Source organism: Felis catus, chromosome A3, assembly GCF_018350175.1.
Source record: "Felis catus isolate Fca126 chromosome A3, F.catus_Fca126_mat1.0, whole genome shotgun sequence".
Classification (NCBI taxonomy): Eukaryota; Metazoa; Chordata; class Mammalia; order Carnivora; family Felidae; genus Felis; species Felis catus.
This window is the reverse complement of record NC_058370.1, coordinates 82925800-82943426: the sequence shown is the minus strand read 5'-3', so window position 1 is coordinate 82943426 and position 17627 is coordinate 82925800. Positions and strand designations below refer to the sequence as shown.

The 17627-nt window shown below is 45.7% G+C and overlaps 1 protein-coding gene across 1 annotated transcript in view; it reads left to right on the top strand.

Moving 5' to 3' along the window:
• The first annotated feature begins 1772 nt into the window (after positions 1–1772).
• Positions 1773–17627, top strand: part of SPRED2 (sprouty related EVH1 domain containing 2) — a 114014-nt gene continuing 98159 nt past the window's right edge. The window contains exon 1 of the mRNA XM_011281129.3: positions 1773–2332. Coding sequence (XP_011279431.2) covers positions 2307–2332 — 26 coding nt within the window. The 5' untranslated portion in view covers positions 1773–2306. The remainder of the gene's footprint in view (positions 2333–17627) is intronic.

The following is a 17627-nucleotide window of genomic DNA, read 5'->3' as shown; positions in this document are numbered from 1 at the left end:
CCAAGCATTCCTCCCGTCTAGTTCTCTTTTCAGCACTACATACCAGCACTCAGCATCAAAGGTGGGTGAACACCAATCCATGTCCACAAAGATCATGGCTGTGATAAGCATGAACCTAGGGTAAACCACTAGTTTCTCCTTGACTCAAGGTGATACTCTTACTATCTTTGGAACACTTACTTAGAGCTCTCCAAATGCATGTATATACCCCTTACGTATACTAACTATATTTGAGACATATATTTAATCTCTTAATTTGTTCCATGGTTGCTATTTACTTAAAACCTCTGCATGTTTTCTTGGTACATTCAGGAGGATGGAAAAGTCTACTGTGCTTGAAGAGTAGGAAGGAGCGGGGGCTGTATCTCTTGCTCTCTAGCAAGACCCTCAGAAGGAAATACTGAACAGCTATGTAATTTGTGGGACCCACTGCAAAGTAAAAATATTGAGCCCCTGTTCCAACACTATAAATAATTTCAAAATTGCAACAGGAGAGGGGTGGCTCAGTTGGTTAAGCATCTGACTTCGGCTTAGGTCAGGATCTCTGGGTTTGTGGGTTTGAGCCCCACATCAGGCTCTGTGCTGACAGCTTGGGAGCCTGGACCCTGCTTGGGATCCTGTGTCTCCTTCTCTCTCTGCCCTTCCCCGCTCACACTCTGTCTCTCTCTCTCTCAAAAGTAAATAAACATTAAGAGAAAAAAAACAAAAAACAGCAACAGCGGACACTCAAACCAAGTAAAGATCCCTGTGTAACTGGACAGGTTACATGCCAAGGAAGCCAGTCCTGTCTGTTGCCCAGAAAGTGCTGCTTTGGAGAGCATGGGCCCACCCAGCCCCATGGTCCCAGGACAAGGCAAGAAAAATCATTTAAAGACAAAGGGGTGTGTGTTGGGGGGGGGGGGCGGGAATGGATCCAGAAGCTCTCCATCGCCCCATCTGTGCCAAAGCCCACGGGGCTGGTAACCTCTGGCCCAGTAACTACGGCCTTCAAGGGCCTGGGACAAGGGGCATCCTCAGCCAACATTAGAGAGGTTTACTGAATAATTTTTAAAATGTATTTGGGCTTACCTTTTAACCCGAGGAAGTCCATCATTTCTACTGAAATGCAAACGTTTCTGGGCTGTGCTGTGTTGGATTTACTTTTTTTTTTTTAATGTACAAATAACGATTCCTCAAAAACGCCCGTTCCGCTAGCAAGACAAAGATCACAAGATTCACGTGAAATTGAGAAAAAGGCCTCTGCCATTCAGAACCCCGCAAAAAGCACCTGTGCCGCCCCCACCCTCCTGCTCCACGGTTAGGGGCACTTGGTCCTCTCAGCTCGAGCACCCCTCGGCGCCTCCCCTGATCTCCGCGTCTTCGCCCCCGCCCCCCACTATTTTTAATCCAGGGGTTTAGATCGAGGGAGGGAACCAAACTGGAGCCAGATGTGTGCGAGTCCCCGGCTCCCGCCTCCTCCCTATTCTCGGGCATCTTAAAACCCGGAACGTGAGAGAAAAAGGATCCGGAGCTAGACAGACGCGGCACAAACAACTCCACTCCGCTGCTCCTCCGGGAGTGGAAGCCGGTAGGGAGGGGGAAAGGAAGCCGGGCATGCTCAGTAGGCGGGACAAAGTTGTTTTTTTTTTTCTCTCCTTTTTTTTTTTTTTTTTTCTTTCGGTCGCAAGTAGGAAGCTTTTTGCACTCCACCACCTCTGGCCGCTGGGAAGACGTCATCGCTTCCGCCCTACTTCCTCCTCCTGTTGGCGGCGGTGAGAATCCAATATGGAGTAAATCGGTAGAGTCGAGAGATGGGGCTCGGACGGGGCGCCCTGCACCGCCTCCCAGGCGCACCTCCCCCGGCTGCCGACCGCTCCCCGGAACCGTGATTGGCCCGGCCCCCGGGGGCGACCCCGGACCGAGCCCCCACCCCCGGCCGGCCCTCCTCTCCTCCTCCTCTCAGCAGTCCCCGCCGCTCCACGGCGCGCTTGTTTTTCTCCTCCTCTCCCCCACCGCCGTCCCCTGCCCAAATCTCTCCCCTTCTGCCCGCAGCCTAGCCCCCAGAGCCCCTCCTGCCTCGCCCGCGGCGCTGCGGCGCTCACTCCTCCGGCAGCCTGCCTTTGCACCCCTTCCCCAAACCTCACCTCGCGCTCCTGTCGCCCAGCTTCCCCTTCTGCCTTCTGCGGCGCCCCCTTCATCTCTTGCGGCTCCCCCTCCCCAACCAAATCAGGCGATCTCCGGAGATGTGAAGAAGGGGGGTGAACGGACAGGAAGATGAAGGGAGCAAAGCTGCCCGCCGCGGGACAGGCGTCTAGGTGAACAGGAAAATGACCGAAGAAACACACCCGGACGAGTAAGTTTGGCCGCGGGGTGGGAAGAGGGTGCCCCGCGGGGGCAGCGTGGGGGCCGGGGCTGAGGACGCAGGCGGGGACGCTGGTTGGGTGAACTTGGCGTGGGGTGCAGCGACTCGCTGGCCTGTGGGCTTCGGGATGCGAGATTTCTACCCTTGTTGAAGTGAGGAGGGGGCAAAGACTGCTGCGGGCCGGCGGGGGTGCGCCTTGGGTCGGCCGGCTGGTGGCCGCGGCGGGGGCCAAGGGCGAGCGGGTGACCTCGGGGCGGTCCCCGCTCCTTCTCCGGGGACTCACAAACACCCCCTCCCCCCCGAAATCTTTGGCGGCCGGAGCCCAAGACCTGACACCCCCGCTCCGGCTTCCTGGGGTCGGTGGGTTTTCACTTGGTGACTTTGTGACTCCTGCCCCGCCGCTCGCCCCCTTCCTCCCGGGTCCCTTAGGGAGCCCACTGGGGCCCAGGCTCCGCCATTTCGTTTTCTTGAATCGCTCTCATTTGCATACCACATTTTCATTCATAAAAACACGGCGGAGCGAGGAGAGGACTGGGCGCGGACTGCGCGGGGGTCTGCGTGAGCCCGGATCCCCCGGCGGGTCATCGCGCCGGAGCCGCCCGAGGGGTCCCGCGGCGCGTGTGAGCGTGTGTGCACACGCTTGTGGGCTCGGGACAGGCGCCCCGCGGGGTCCGGGCAGCTCGGGGGCGGATCCGAGTCGTGTGCGGCGGGGGCGGGCGGGAGCGTGCGGGACAACGTGCTGCGGGCCTGTGTGTGTGTGTGTGTGTGTGTGTGTGTGTGTGTGTGTGTGTGTGTGTGTGTGTGTGTGTTCGTGTGTGTGTGTGTGTTCGTGTGTGTGTGTTCGTGTGTGTGTGTGTGTTCGTGTGTGGGTTTGTGTGTGTGTGTGCGCGCGTGCACAGGCATTCGTGCCCGGCCCGCGAGCCCGAGGGGAACAATGCTCGGGACACTCCGCTGGAGGGGCTCCGGGTCTGACCCACCGCCCTCCGCGGGATGGGTGCCTTTTTTTCCCAGCCGCAGGCCAAGGTGAGGCTCCCTGCAGCCTTGCGGTCGCGAAATCGCGTTTGTCTTTCTCCCACCCCCGTCCGAGGCGTTTCCAATCGCCGGAGAAGCGGAGGCCGGGCTCCTGGGCCCGGCGCCTGAGGTCGTCGGTTTCGGGTCCGAGTGGTCACCGCACGGTGGCTGTTGCCGCTGCTCAGTGGCTGTGCCCGCCACCAGCCACTTTTTTTTTTTTTTTTTTTTTGTGAATAAGACGCTCTCCTTTATTGTCACATGATATCCTTCCCCTCCTCCCCTGCACATTCATAAATCCGGAGACTGCCTCGGCTCCTTTCATTCAGAGCTGCCATTAGCCAAGGTAGCAGTGGAGCTGGCTTGGGCGTAAAGAGACGGTTGGCAGCCGTGAGGACGCGCCCTGGGGGGAGGCCCAGAGCTTGTCTTCGGGGAAATAGGGGCTTCGGGTAGCTGCTCTCCGGGGTCTTTTGCCCCTGCAAGCATTGAGAGTGCAGGGAGGGGAAGTGACTCAGGGTTGGATGATGGGGAGGGCTTTTCTTGCAGCAGGTGACAGAATGTTGTGCTCTACTCTTAAGAATCTACTTCACTTTTTTTTTTTTTTTTTTTAAATGTCCCTTTATCCTTTGGTGTCTGCTGTTGCCAGGCTGGGCGGCTGGGCGGGAGGGGGTGTTGAGAGGGTTGGTGTTTGGGAAAGGGAATTTCCTTCCTGTGGTCCCCAGAGATATTTGCAGTAACCCCTGGTTTGCCAGACACCCGCAGCTAAAGAGCATCCCGCCTTGTGTGCCTGTCGCTGCCCTCCCACCACCTATGCCGGTGTTTCTATTTTAGGTATTTTGCTTTGTCTTCATAGACTGTTCTTGAAACGGTAAAATGAAAAAAGTTGCGCTTGTAGGGCTGAAATATGGAGGGGAAGAAATATGCTGCTGGGCCTTCCTCCCTTTGGGACTTGACTAATGAACAAGTATTTTTCTGGGTCTTCGTTTGTCCTTGCACACAAATAGCAGTAGTAGCAGGGAGGGACCATTGCCTTGCAACCTCTGGACTTGGGGATTATTGTTGGAGATTGGTTCTACTTGCCCTGCATTGGGTTCCTTGGCTCCATCTCTTGGGAATACTGGCCCGGATTCTCCCTTTCCACCGGGGCATATCAGCTTTGCATCCTACCCCATCTTATATCCAAAGCAAAAGGATTTTGGGTGGAATCACCAGCAAGAAATGACTATCTCTATTTTCTGCTTTCAGAGCAGCTTAGCATGGAACTGGCTGCCCCCACTGCTGTCAGAAGCCCAGTTAAGACAATGGGTATTTGAGGACAGGTTCTGGTTTCAGTTAGAGAAGCAGAAAGCTGTGGTACCTTAGCCCACTGCAGAAGTGGCCTTCCCGGGATTACTTTTAATGCAATGACCTTGGCCTGAGACATGAAATGTAAGCCTGTAAGAGAACAGGCTTCATGGGCTATAAACTGCCATTTGTGGACACTGTCCATTATATTCTTCAAGTTCTTATGTAATGACCCATCTGAAAAATTCCTTTTAAATGTTAATGCCTGGAAGAAGGTATCTCTCTGGGTTACAGAGCTTTGCTGTGATTGCTTTTTTGTTGTTGTGGGGTTCTGTCTGGAAGCTCCAAGCTAAAATCATTGCTTGATTACAGTAGTCATAGTAGCCTAGGTTTTTGCTAGATTTATTTACCCCTCCCCTGTATGAATTTTGATCTTTTATTTTCTCTTCAAATGGCTTTATGTTTGAGTTCCCGCAGATACCTCTTAGAAGTAGACGAGGAGTGTTACATATAAAGAGAATTGGTGACCTCAAACTGGAGACTTATGGGAGATATATTTAGGCTTTAGGTAAAATAGATTTTCTTGATAGTCCATATATATTTGAGGTTTTTCTTAAGTGATACAGATATATAAATGTCACATTTAGCATCACAGTACAATAAGTCAGAATCTTGCAAGTGGCAAAATTGTGCCTAATTTTAAAAAATAATAAATGTTTTGTCTTCTAATGCTCCTTTCCATGTGATTTAAAACTCCGCTAGTAAATATATATGGTAGTCCAGGAAAGCTTGTCTGCTCTTTTTGCCGATTGCCCTAAAAAATAGCTTCCATATAGAAAATACTCTGACCACTCTCTGATCCCACTCCATCTAGAAATGCATGTTAAGGTTTATAATTCCACAGACTTTTTTTTTTTTTTTATAATTCAAAAGTAAAAAGCATCGAAAAACTATTGAAAGTGATCTTTTGTACATAAGAGTGGAAACATTTTTTAAATCCTGTGCAGTTTGTCTATCTTTAAAGCATTTGATTATGGCCATGAATGGTTTGGAAATTCATAGACAAAATGAAGAAACCCTTCTCAAGCAAGCTTAACTCAGGAGACATGGGTGCTCTTTAGCTATTTTGTTCCTCTCATAAACTCTTCTCTGAAACACATATCTCACTGAGAATGGACTTGTAGCTTTGTCCTTAGTCCTGTTTTTCCTAATATTGAAAGGTCTCCCCTTAAAAAAAACTTAAATATTTTTGCTGAACCATTTCAAAGAAATTAGACATCAGAACACCTTATGTCTAGATACTTTAGCTTTCCAAAAGATGAGGATGCTCTTCCAAAGCCTCAATACTATCACACTTTACAAAATTATTCCCTGTTGTCTTTAACATTCAGCCTGATTGATTGAAAAATGTCTTTTACAACTGCCATTTCAGCCAGGTGCCAGTTAAAGATCCTGAGTTAAATGCATTTAATTTATACTTAAGGCTCAAGGCTCAGCCATTTGCTCACTTTCTGATCAAAGGCAAGTTACTTACATATCACCTTGGTTTTACCTGAGTGAATAAAATGAGAGTAAATATTACCAGTCTCATGGAGTTGTGAAAATTAAATGAGATAGCCCATGTAAAGCTTACGGTTCAGCACCAGGCATAAAACAGGTGTTTGGTATTGGCTCTTTGCAGGGCCCTGAGATAGATTTCTTACAGGCTCAGCTTGTTAATTTTCACACAACCCTATGAAGGAGCTACTGCATTTAACTGATGAGAAAGCTTAAATAAAGTTGCTTGCCTAAGCTAGCAAACATTTTTTTATAGTACTTTACTCACTTATTCTTCCCAGCAATCCCCCCCAGTAGATGTGGCATTACTACCCCCATTTATAGATGGGGAAACTGAGGCCGGGAGAAGTTGAGTAACTTGTCCAAGGTCATTATCATTAGTAAGTGAAGGAGCTGGATTGTGACTCTAGCAGCCTGGCTCAGAATGGACTGTTTTTAACCACCATGAGGTACTGTCTGAAAAGAAGACAGCGTGGACAGCCTTTGTCATTCTGACTTCCGAGCTCACACTGTTTCTGTCAGTCTGTCCCTAATTCTTCGGTATTGGGGACAGTCTGTCATGCCGTAATTTTTTCCACTTCCCTTATCTTCCCTGAAAATGATACGAGGCACATACGGAATTAAAGTGAATTTAGGCTCACATACTGAGACTGGGTGGCTCACTTGGTTGAGTGTCTGACTCTTGATTTTGGCTCAGGTCATGATCCCAGAATTCTGGGATCGAGCCCTACCTCAAGCTCTGCACTGAATGTGGAACCTGCTTAAGATTCGGTCTCTCCCTCTCTCTCAGCTCCTTTCCTCTGCTCACACACACACACACACACTCTCTCTCTCTCTCTGTCTCTCAAAAGTAAATTTAAATAAACATGGGCTTGAAAATTCTTTGATACACCTTCAGATAATCGTATGAATTCAGAGTTGGTTATTGCTGGACATTAGCTGTACATTTATTGAAATAACAGTTGTGTAAATTAGACCTGGTACGACAAATATTGATCTAGTTTCTTTGCATCAGACTTAAAAAAGGGATGCTTCAGGGTGCCTGCTTCTCTCAGTCCATTAAGCGTCTGACTTGATCTTGGCTCAGCTCATGATCTCAAGGTTTGTGATATCAAGCCTGGAGTTGGACTCTATGCTGACAGTGCTGAGCTTGCTTGGAGTCTCTCTCTCTCTCTCTCTCTCTCTCTCTCTCTCTCTCTCTCAATAAATAAATAAACAAACAAACAAACAAACTTTTTTTTTTAGAGGGATGTTTTCCTCCACATGAACAGAATCCTTAAATGTTAAAAACATGGAGTTGACTCTGTGGAATTGGAATCTTGGTCCATTCATCAGAAGATCTTGAAAGCAAGACAAAAAAACAAAACAAAACTTGGAAAGACCTTAACAAGCCTGTAAGCCAGGACATTATCATTGTATAAAATTAAGTGCCTACTTTGAGGCCATCCATCTTTCTCTAGGTGGTGGGCTTGGGCTTCTCTCCATCTGCTAGGCTTGTTTCCACAGGGATTTAGCAAGTGCTTCCTCTTTTCTAGCTATGTTTGATCCCCTTTGCTTTCCACTTCCTTTAGCCAAATGAAACGTATACAAAGTGAATCAATAGAAATACCAAAACTATTCTGCCTCAACAGTCTGCTTACTCGTGCTCTTTATTCTGAAATTTTCTTTCTTCCTTCCCTTCAACAAGTGAAATTCTGTTCATTCCCCCCCCCCCCCCCGCCCCAACCAGTTCTGTGGCCATTCCTTTTATGAAGTCCTCCTAGACTTTCCTCACCCTCCACTCTTTGAGTCAAAACTGAGGACTTTTTAGAGCATTTTTTTCCCACACTGTATGGCAGTTATCACCATTTAGCGTTGGGTTCTTAGTAGCTAGATTCTAGGTTCTTAGTAGAATATGAGCTTTTTGGATTCAGGATTACCTCTCAACTGCTTAGTTTTCTAGTTGTTGGCTCAATACTATTGGGCACATTGCTTTGTAAATGTCCGTTGAATTTAAAAAGATGGATTTAATTATTTTAAAGTTCTTTGTCCCTACCAACAAATGCAGAATGCAACGATTACAATCATTGTATTTGGTTAACTTGCAGTGTGTATAAGCCCCCTCTGAGAAAGTCCATGTTCACAGGTATCCTTTGGCTCATTTTGTGGAAATTGGGTGCAGAACTATCTGGTGGTAGTGGTCTGTGATTGATAACTCAAAACCATTTTGATTCCAGTCACTGTTGTAGGAGTTGGGATGTGGAAGATTTTGAGTGCAATAAGCCGGGGCCTGTGTTTCTGCTTCTGCAGGAAAGTCTCTGCAGAAAATCACAATATTAACAATTTGCAGTAGCTGCAGGGTTCTGATGGAGTCTTAACACTTGAAGTTGGAGACGGCCGTGCTGATGAACACCAACATTGGCATACTTCCTATTTTACTGGACTGAACACAACTACACAATCTAACAGCAAAATCCTCAGAAACTGAACAAGATGATAGTAGAGGCAGAGCAGGACGTTTTGGTGTGTGTGGTTATTTTGGCTTGTTTTTAAATAAATTGGGCTCTTGTGTTGTTGTTGTTGGTTTTTCTGAGACGCAGTCATACTGATAAACTCTTGTAAATGTTTCTTTTTAATCAATATTTAAGGCCAGAACACTGATGATTTTTTTTTTTTTAAGGCATTTCCTGGGGCTTTCAGTCACTGGAATAGAAGGACTATTTATACTAGTGCACACAGTGCCCTATGGAGCAAAATGCATTTTCTGTGTGCTTGCCCTAAGATGCTTGAAGAATTGTTGCCATGGCTTGACATGTGTCCCATGTCAGGGGAAGGAAGTCAGGCCAGGATTTTAGTAAAATACTTGATAGTAACTGGCATAGGAGTTCACTAAATTAAGTAGCAGCTGTTGTATAACTAATTTCTCAGGTTGTCTTTGTCAGCAGTGTGTTCGTCTGTGGCGTATCACATACAGGGTAGCAAATTGTGCTTATGTTATTTATGCTACTCTCAAAGGGTAGTTTAATATTTATGTAAAAACAAAATTTCTGCCTTTGCATTCACGTAGAGTGCAGAGGTGAAGAAATGGATCTTGACTTCATCCTAGCATTTTAGAGCTGGAGATTAGAACAAGGGCAGCTTCTAAAATGTATGGCTTTGGCTCCTGTGTGTACTGAAATGATGACTTTTCAAATCTGGTTGTTTTCATTCTTAGATATATTCCCTTTGGTCCATTCCTAAGTGCTTAAATTTAATTATCAGTTTAAGTTTTTTAATTGTCTTTCCTAGTTCATCTGGAAATGACATCTGTGTCTTTTCGTTTTCATTACTTATTTCTCTTATTTCTTTTTCTCCTTGGTGTTGCTTTGGCTCTGGCTTCCAGTATTGATTTTTCAGATAAGCACCACTTACTTTGTATTTGCCTCCCGCCCTGAGAATGCACAAAGAAGGTTGGCTCATCTGCCCTTCTAGGTGTGGGAATAAGAGCTTATTCACCCTTAGGCCCATAACCTTGCAGAGTGCAGAGCCCTTAGTAGGCTTTCTGCAAACGTTTATTAATTGGTTAAGGCAAATACTCATTAACTGAAACATAATTTTACCTTATATCAAAATATAAAATAGTATTCTTACTGTACCTACATCTAAAAAGACTTTGAGGTTGCCTTTTCAAAACTTCCAGGAGGGGTGGAAGAAATACAGCTTTGGGGGTCACGCCCTGCCTCTGCCTTCTACTGACTGAAGGCTCCTGGCCAGTGCTTTAAGCCAGGAGCCCTGGGTTAATGTAAATGCAGCTCACTCTACTGTCTTATTCATAGGCTGTTAAAAAGTGGAAATGAAGGGGCGCCTGGGTGGCGCAGTCGGTTAAGCGTCCGACTTCAGCCAGGTCACGATCTCGCGGTCCAGGAGTTCGAGCCCCGCGTCAGGCTCTGGGCTGATGGCTCAGAGCCTGGAGCCTGTTTCCGATTCTGTGTCTCCCTCTCTCTCTGCCCCTCCCCCGTTCATGCTCTGTCTCTCTGTCCCAAAAATAAATAAACGTTGAAAAAAAAAATTTAATTAAAAAAAAAAAGTGGAAATGAAATTGTGAAGGTAAAGCATTTTAGCACAGTGCCTAATGAATTGGGAATTCAGTGGGACTTCCTCACCTCTAGTGTCTCACATCATGTAGCAAGGTATCCTTTATTTTCAGGATTTACAAGGTAGAGGATATCCATTAACAATATTTTACCTTCACGTTTTTGCGGCAGGAGACAAGATTCTCACTTTATGCCTGTGAGAGCTGAAGTGACCTGCTCAAGGGAGTTTCTAGGAGAATTAGACTCTAGAAGTCATGTTCTGCTTTTTATTTGGCTTTCCAGTGCTGTGCTGGTAGGTCCTTCTAGAGGTAGCACTTTGGTTTTGGTGCTGTAATATCAGTGAGGCCCAGCAGACTACTGGCCTTTTTTACTCAGTGATCCTAGCTGGCAATTTCCTGTTTTGTAGTAGCTTGCTTCCTCTCTTACTGTCAGTGCACTTACCTATAGGAGCATCCTTGGCTTTTTTGCCATCCCTGTCTGTGGTCTAGAAATCCATCACCAATGTCATTCAGATTGTTCCTAAGAGTCAGTAGTCTTCGGATGGGATGGGGGCGGGGGCCGAAGGTTCTTTTAGGAGTAAGTTGGCTTATGACTTGTTTTGTCTACTTGCATGCCATGTTGGTGTTTATGTTTTATATTTTCAGCAAAGAAATGAAGTGAATGCTAGAGCAGAGGTTTCATTTAATCATCAGCATCCCAATAATTTTACTCATTTTTACAGATCTTTTAAAGCTGTGTAAGTGTGAATATAGTCTTAATGTAGTAATTAAATCTTTCTCCTTCACTTAATAGGTTAAATCAAATCTGTGCTTTTTCTTAGGCTCAAAATTCCAAAGCAGGTCTGCTCTGCCAGAGTAGTATTCACTGGCTCAGTGTTACTTTTGGCCCTGAAGGCCTAATGGTTGCCTTCTTATTAATCTGTGTTTAAACGGGTTTCAGATCCGGAGTCTGCTGTTTTTAAACCAGCTTTAAGGCCCTTACCATCCTTTTATGCCAAGGGGATTCAGGGACACCAGATTACAGGTATCCGTTTTGAGTGTGGTAGACTTTGAACCTAAAGAACTTGACTGTGGAAGATCCTTGGACTCTAATTGCAAAGCCGTGTACAAATTATCTCATTGGGTAAAATAACCAGGGTGGTGAGGCTTGAGGAAAGGGAGTGACCCGGCTGTTGAGCGCCATTCACTTACTGCACCTAATGCACAGACACCCAGTCTTCCAGACGGTACCAGAGCTGCGACTCAGGGCGAGTCTCTGTCCTTAGGGAACTCACGTTCTAGAGTGCTAGGCACTTTCTTATGCCTTAGGGGTGTGAGGACAGCATCATCTTGATGATTGACTGCCAGAGTTGTTTTCTCTTTCCTTCCCTTGCTTCTGCAGGGTTCCTCCTAGAGCTGCAAGCATTGGGATCCCAAATTTGGGGTGGGAGGACCTTGTTATCCAGATCGTTAAAGGAGCCACATACCTTTCCCAGAACCCCCCTGACAGATCCTTCAAGTTATTTTTAGGGTGTGTGTGCGCTTTGTGTACACAACACGTGCACTCACACGTGGACGGAATATGTCTGACGGGCAAGGGAAAGATTCAGAGAGGTTAAGTAACTTGTCTGAGGACACAGCAGAATTTGTTATTTTTAGTCCAGGTCCTTTGACTTCAGGTCCCACTTTTGTAGAGTATCCCCTCATAGAGCTTTAGTTTTCTTGTATAAAAAAAACTGTGTGTACAGCTTGATTTATATTACTGTCGAGCAGTTGAAATTAGAACTCACGTTGGATCCCGAAAACACACCTCAAAACTGAGGTGACATTTTTTTCTTGCATTGCTTTTCAGCTCTGAAGACGGAAGCAGGGCCCACAGAAGTGGCCTTTTCTGTACTGATATAAAGGGTGGAGGCACCTGGGTGGCTCGGTCAGTTAAGCGCCTGACTCTTCATTTCGGCTCAGGTCATGGTTTCGTGGTTCGTGAGTTCAAGCCCCACGCTGTCAGCGCAGAGCTTGCTTGGGATTCTCTGTCTCCCTCTCTCTCTCTGCCCCTTCCCTGCTCATTTGTCTCTCTCTCTCACTCTCACTCTCAAAATAAATAAATAAGCAAATAAACAAAAAGGGAAACTATAGGTACCTCTTTGGGAAAGACAACTAGCCACCTTATCCTTGGAAGTCCCTATGAGCAGAATGGATAACCATGCACAGTGTTCTCCTGAACCTGTGGTTTAGCCTTGTTATTTTGAGAGGAGGACCAAACATGAACTTGCATTGGGAATCTTGCAAGATGAGGCATCTGATTTAGTAAGGCCTCAGATTCTGCATTTTTAATGAACTTCCACATGCTGCTGGTGCTCTTGCTCCATGGACCCCACTTTATGAGTAGCAAGGGCCTATCTGTGTTTGTGATGATAGTAAGCTCACAGCTGCCAGGTTTGTGTCTTCAAAGGCGACTTCACATACTTGGCATTTGTTGAAGAAGCTCATTGGACAAGATGGTGCTGCTTATTCACAGAGAGATTATCAAGCAGCCGCTTCCCCATCCCTGGCAGGGTTTCCGGCTTTAAGATCCAGCTTGATTTCAGATGGGCTTGTACTGGAAGAATTTTTTTCTTACCGCTTAAAAAAAGTTCTTGGTGAATGCCAGGAGGCCAAACAGATCCATCACTTAAAAGAAATACGGAGCCCTTAACACGTTGTGTGTAGTGTCTGGGGTCAGCTGGCATGCGGCACCTTCCAGACAAATCCGTCTTGTATGGAAAGCCTGCTGCTCCAGGGCGCGCTCAGCCCTAGAAGAAATCACAGGAAGTAATTAAACAGAGAAGGTCAGAGAAAGAGGAAGTGGTTGTGTTGTTTCTGATGCGAATAGCATTGTTGTTCCTAGGTATCCAGATGCTGGTATTTAAGTCTTCTGGAATGTGACTGCTTGGGGATTTGATTGTATTTAAATTGCAGCCCTTTTAGTTTATTCTTTTAGACAGCAATCTAGTTAGGAAATGAATTGCTTTTAGGTCTTATCAGGAATACCCACGTGCCTAGGCAGAAGTTTTAAGCAGGGAGTTGCTTAGAGCTTGGCAAATTGCACCTAAATGAAATGAATGTCAAGACTATTAGAGGTTAATTTTAGGTGTCTGGAGTTGTCCTTAATTCTCCTGATTAAACACTTTAACATAATAGTTTCCTTAATTGGAATAATGATGGAATATTAGCATGCATATTAAACCATTTACCCAAATTTGAATAGGGTTAAAATGCAAATTATCCATCACTTGTCAGTGCTTACTCTTTAGAGATGATTCCTGGTGAGAGATGGGGAAGAGACTGGAATGTGAATCCACTTGAGGCAGCATTGCTAGGAGAGCCAAGAATAGGCCAGAGGATGGAGGTGAGAGACCCTTTGTTCCCCTAAAACAGAAGTACTAGAAACCCCAGCACTGATGATGGTAATAACTGCAACATGGAGGCAGATGCAGTGGAAATCTGAAAGGAGCGGACTGTAGACCTTCTCGTTGTATCTTCATTAGCCTGTCATATTTTTCGTAGACAGGAGGGACATAGACTAAAGATCTTCCCCTTCCTCCAGCATTTAGACACCCCATCTGAAGTCCTGATCTGATGCCACCACCCAGCAGTTCCCAAACGAGTGGCTGAGAACCCATAAGCACTCTAGCTAGGTGTCTGTGATCCAAATATATAATGTCACCCATTTTTATCTATTCCTCTCTTTCAGTGTACATAGCTGCATTTATAGAATGATAAAACACAGCCTCATCAAAATACAACACAATTCACGGTGAATGTTTGTTGAATATTTTTCTCAACTCACAGATACTAACAAATACAACTGTAATCCCTGGGGAGGGGAGCTGGTCCTTGAATTTTCTCCCTTTGAGTCTTTATGCTTAGAAAATTGGGAATCCTTGTGGCCCTCATTCTGGATGTAAGAATGTAAGTGTGGTCATTCTGTAGAGGACTCATACGTGAGAGGGTTTGTTCCGACTCCAGGGTAGATTGGTTGGAAGGTCTGAGGAAGGTAGGGGCCAAGTTTAGTTGGATGAGGACAAGTTGGAAATGAGTCAGGACATCTCCCCTAGAGCCTTGGCATGATGTGGGGTCTTCTGATTCCCTTCCAGTTCTTGCCCCTTTTTGTTCCCAGTCAGCGTTATCCAACCTGTGCTGTGCAGATCTCAGATGGATACCGAGCAGCAAAGAAGATGGGTACTGTGTTACCATATGCATAAAGCTCTGGGAGTCCAGAAACTTAGGTTCCCATTCCTTCTTTGCCATTAACCTCCTATGCGACCTGAGTTGTCGATCTTCTCTGGACTCTGCTTTCTCATCTCTAAAATAAAGGGTTTGTATAACATGACAATATCGAAGGACTCTTCTAGTTCCTGATACTGCAGGGAGAGTTAATGTTAAAAAAATGTATTCGTATTTATTTGTAAGCATAATATTCTTTTTGTTTTGTTGAAGCATAGCTGATGCACAATGTCACGTTAGTTTCAGGTATACAGCATAGGGATTCAACAACTCTATACCTTACGCTGTGCTCACCAAAGGGTAGCTACCATCTGTCACCATACAATGCCATTACACTACCATTGACTGTATTCCCTATGCTGTACCTTTCACCCTGTGATTTATTTACTCATTCCTTAACTGGAAGCCTGTACTTCTCCCTCCGCTTCACCCATTTGCCCATCCCCCTCCCCTCCCGTAACCACCGGTTTGTTCCCTGTATTTATGGGTCTATTTCTGCTTTGTTTATTTTGTTTTTTAGATTCTACATACGTGTGAAATCTTTGGTATTTGTCTTTCTCTGACTTATTTCACTTAGCATAATACCCTGAGGTCTAACCAGGGTGTTGCAAATGGCCACAGCTCCTTTTTATGGCTGAGGAGTATCTCCTGCTGTGAGTGCATATGCATTTGCCACATCTTTATCCATTCATCTATTGATGGACACTTGAGTTGCTTCCCTAGCTTAGCAATTTTAATAATACTACAATGAATGTAGGGGTGTATATATCTTTTGGAATTAGAGTTTTGTTTTCTTTGGGTAAATACCCAGTAGTGGAATTACTAGATTGTATGGTATTTCAATTTCTAATTTTTGAGGAGCCCCTATACTGTTTGCCACAATGGTTGCACCAGTTTACATTCCTACCAACAGAGCGCAAGTGTTCCTTTTTTTCCGCATCCTTGTCAACATTTGTTATTTCTTGTCTTTTTGAAACTAGCCCTTCTGACAGGTGTGAGGCCATATCTTATTGTGATTTTGACTTGCCTGATGATGAGTGATGTTGAGCATCATTTCATGTGTTTGTTGGCATAATATTCTTTTTTTTTTTTTAATTTTTTTTTCAACGTTTTTATTTATTTTTGGGACAGAGAGAGACAGAGCATGAACGGGGGAGGGGCAGAGAGAGAGGGAGACACAGAATTGGAAACAGGCTCCAGGCTCCGAGCCATCAGCCTAGAGCCTGACGCGGGGCTCGAACTCCCGGACCGCGAGATCGTGACCTGGCTGAAGTCGGATGCTTAACCGACTGCGCCACCCAGGCGCCCGATAATATTCTTTTTTAAAACAGAAAAATACAAGGCAGAATGTAAGTACTTTTGGCTGCACCAGTCAGGGAAGAGTTCACTTTTAATAGGAAGGGACTTGAATTTTACAGGACTTGAATTTAAGGATGGTGGTGGTATTTTGTGGGGAGGCACAGGTCAAGCCATATAGGGAGGAAGCATCTCTTGTCCAAAGGTTTCTTCCATAGGCAGGAAACTCCTCTTTTAGGTTTATGCTGGGGGAGCTCAGAGAAAGAGCTGGTTGACTTCGCTGAGGCTAACTTTGGGAGGCTACTGAGTGCCAAGCTAACGAAGTGGTTATTTGAACATTTGTTCTTTAGGTGGGACAAAGCTGTTTAAGGTTTTGAAGCAAAGAGATGATGAAGTGGTAGGTTGGTAAATTCAAATTAGTCAAACTAGTTAGAGGGTGCAGACTAGGCCGGAGTCAAAGAGGCTGCTAATAATTGTTGCTCTACCATACCTGGGCAGGACTTTTCTCTCTGGCCTTAATTAAATGCAGAGGCATTGCTGCAAAAAGCTTTGTTCCAAGGAGGGTGTCGTTATGTTTATTGGAGGAAGGTCAAGTGGGCTGTGAAATTGAGAACAAAATTAACCAACTTACTTTGTAGATCAAGTCTACAACTTGGGAATAACCCAAGCGAGTTTTTTTGTTTTTGTTTTTAGTATTGTTACTTCTGCAGAAACACAGCACTGATCTGTTAAAATTACCCTGGTGAAAGTGGAGGATACATTGCCCTTTCTCAACAGAGTGAAATGGTTGCAATTAGACCATTAAATTACAGAACTGGAGAGGATCTTAAGAAAATACCATCTCAGCTATCTTCTTTTACACATAAATTGCAGTCTGGAGAGGTCGAATGAGTATCCTGGGGTCACACAGCTAGTTGGTGGTTTGGGATATGTCCGTGAGCAGATGTCATCTGGCCTTGGTTTCAGTCCTATTTGGGGCGCTATGTTAAATATTCATGACAATTGCTGCCCTCAAGTTCTGGAACCTTGGAGAGACAGGAAAAAGATGGTGGAAACAATCAGTTCAGGTAAACATGGTCCGTGTAGATGGTGAACCATCAGGACAGAACAGATTGCTAGCCTTGGTCTGCTCCCGTGCAGTAGGTTGCAGTACTTGAGCTTGCCAAATGCTGTCCCTGTGTGGCTCGCCTGCAGATGGCAGGTAGGGGTCCTGAGGTCTGTCTTCCACGTGTTGTGTTTCAGGGACAAAAGGGCAGGGAGTAGAGACAGAAGAGGGCCTCTTTTAGCTCACCATTCTGCGAGAGAAGAGATGAGCCCTTAGATGAAAAGTTGAAATACATGTGATGGTCAAAGGTTTTTGCACCTGGGCACCGGCAAAAAAGTTGATGAAACATTACCCCTGCTTGTTTTTTCTTCCCAGCGCCAGTGCCTCTGTTCGCCCCATGTGTTTGCTTTTGATGTTAACTGCCAAGGCAGTGTGGTCTTAGACAGCAGGAAGTAATATTTGATATGCAGGTCTCGTGGGGTGGGGGTAGGTAGATGCCAGGATGGGAAGGGTGGCGGTTTGGGCACATTCGTGTGAGAACGTGGCATGCTTCTCAGCCAGCAGGTGTTGTTGCAGCTAAGAAAGGAAGGGAAGAGTTGATCACCTGGTCATATAAGAGCATGTTTTATGGTAGCTTTTTACTCTAAGTTTTTCTAAGGTCTCTGCCGCATGGGTTGAACCCAGATAAAGTTGGGATTATCGTTTGTACCAAACACAGCTAGTGGTGTGGCCAAGGGCATTTAGAAACCTAGGCTTGGGGAAGAACGAAATAAATCTCCAGAACAAGACACAGTCCCCAA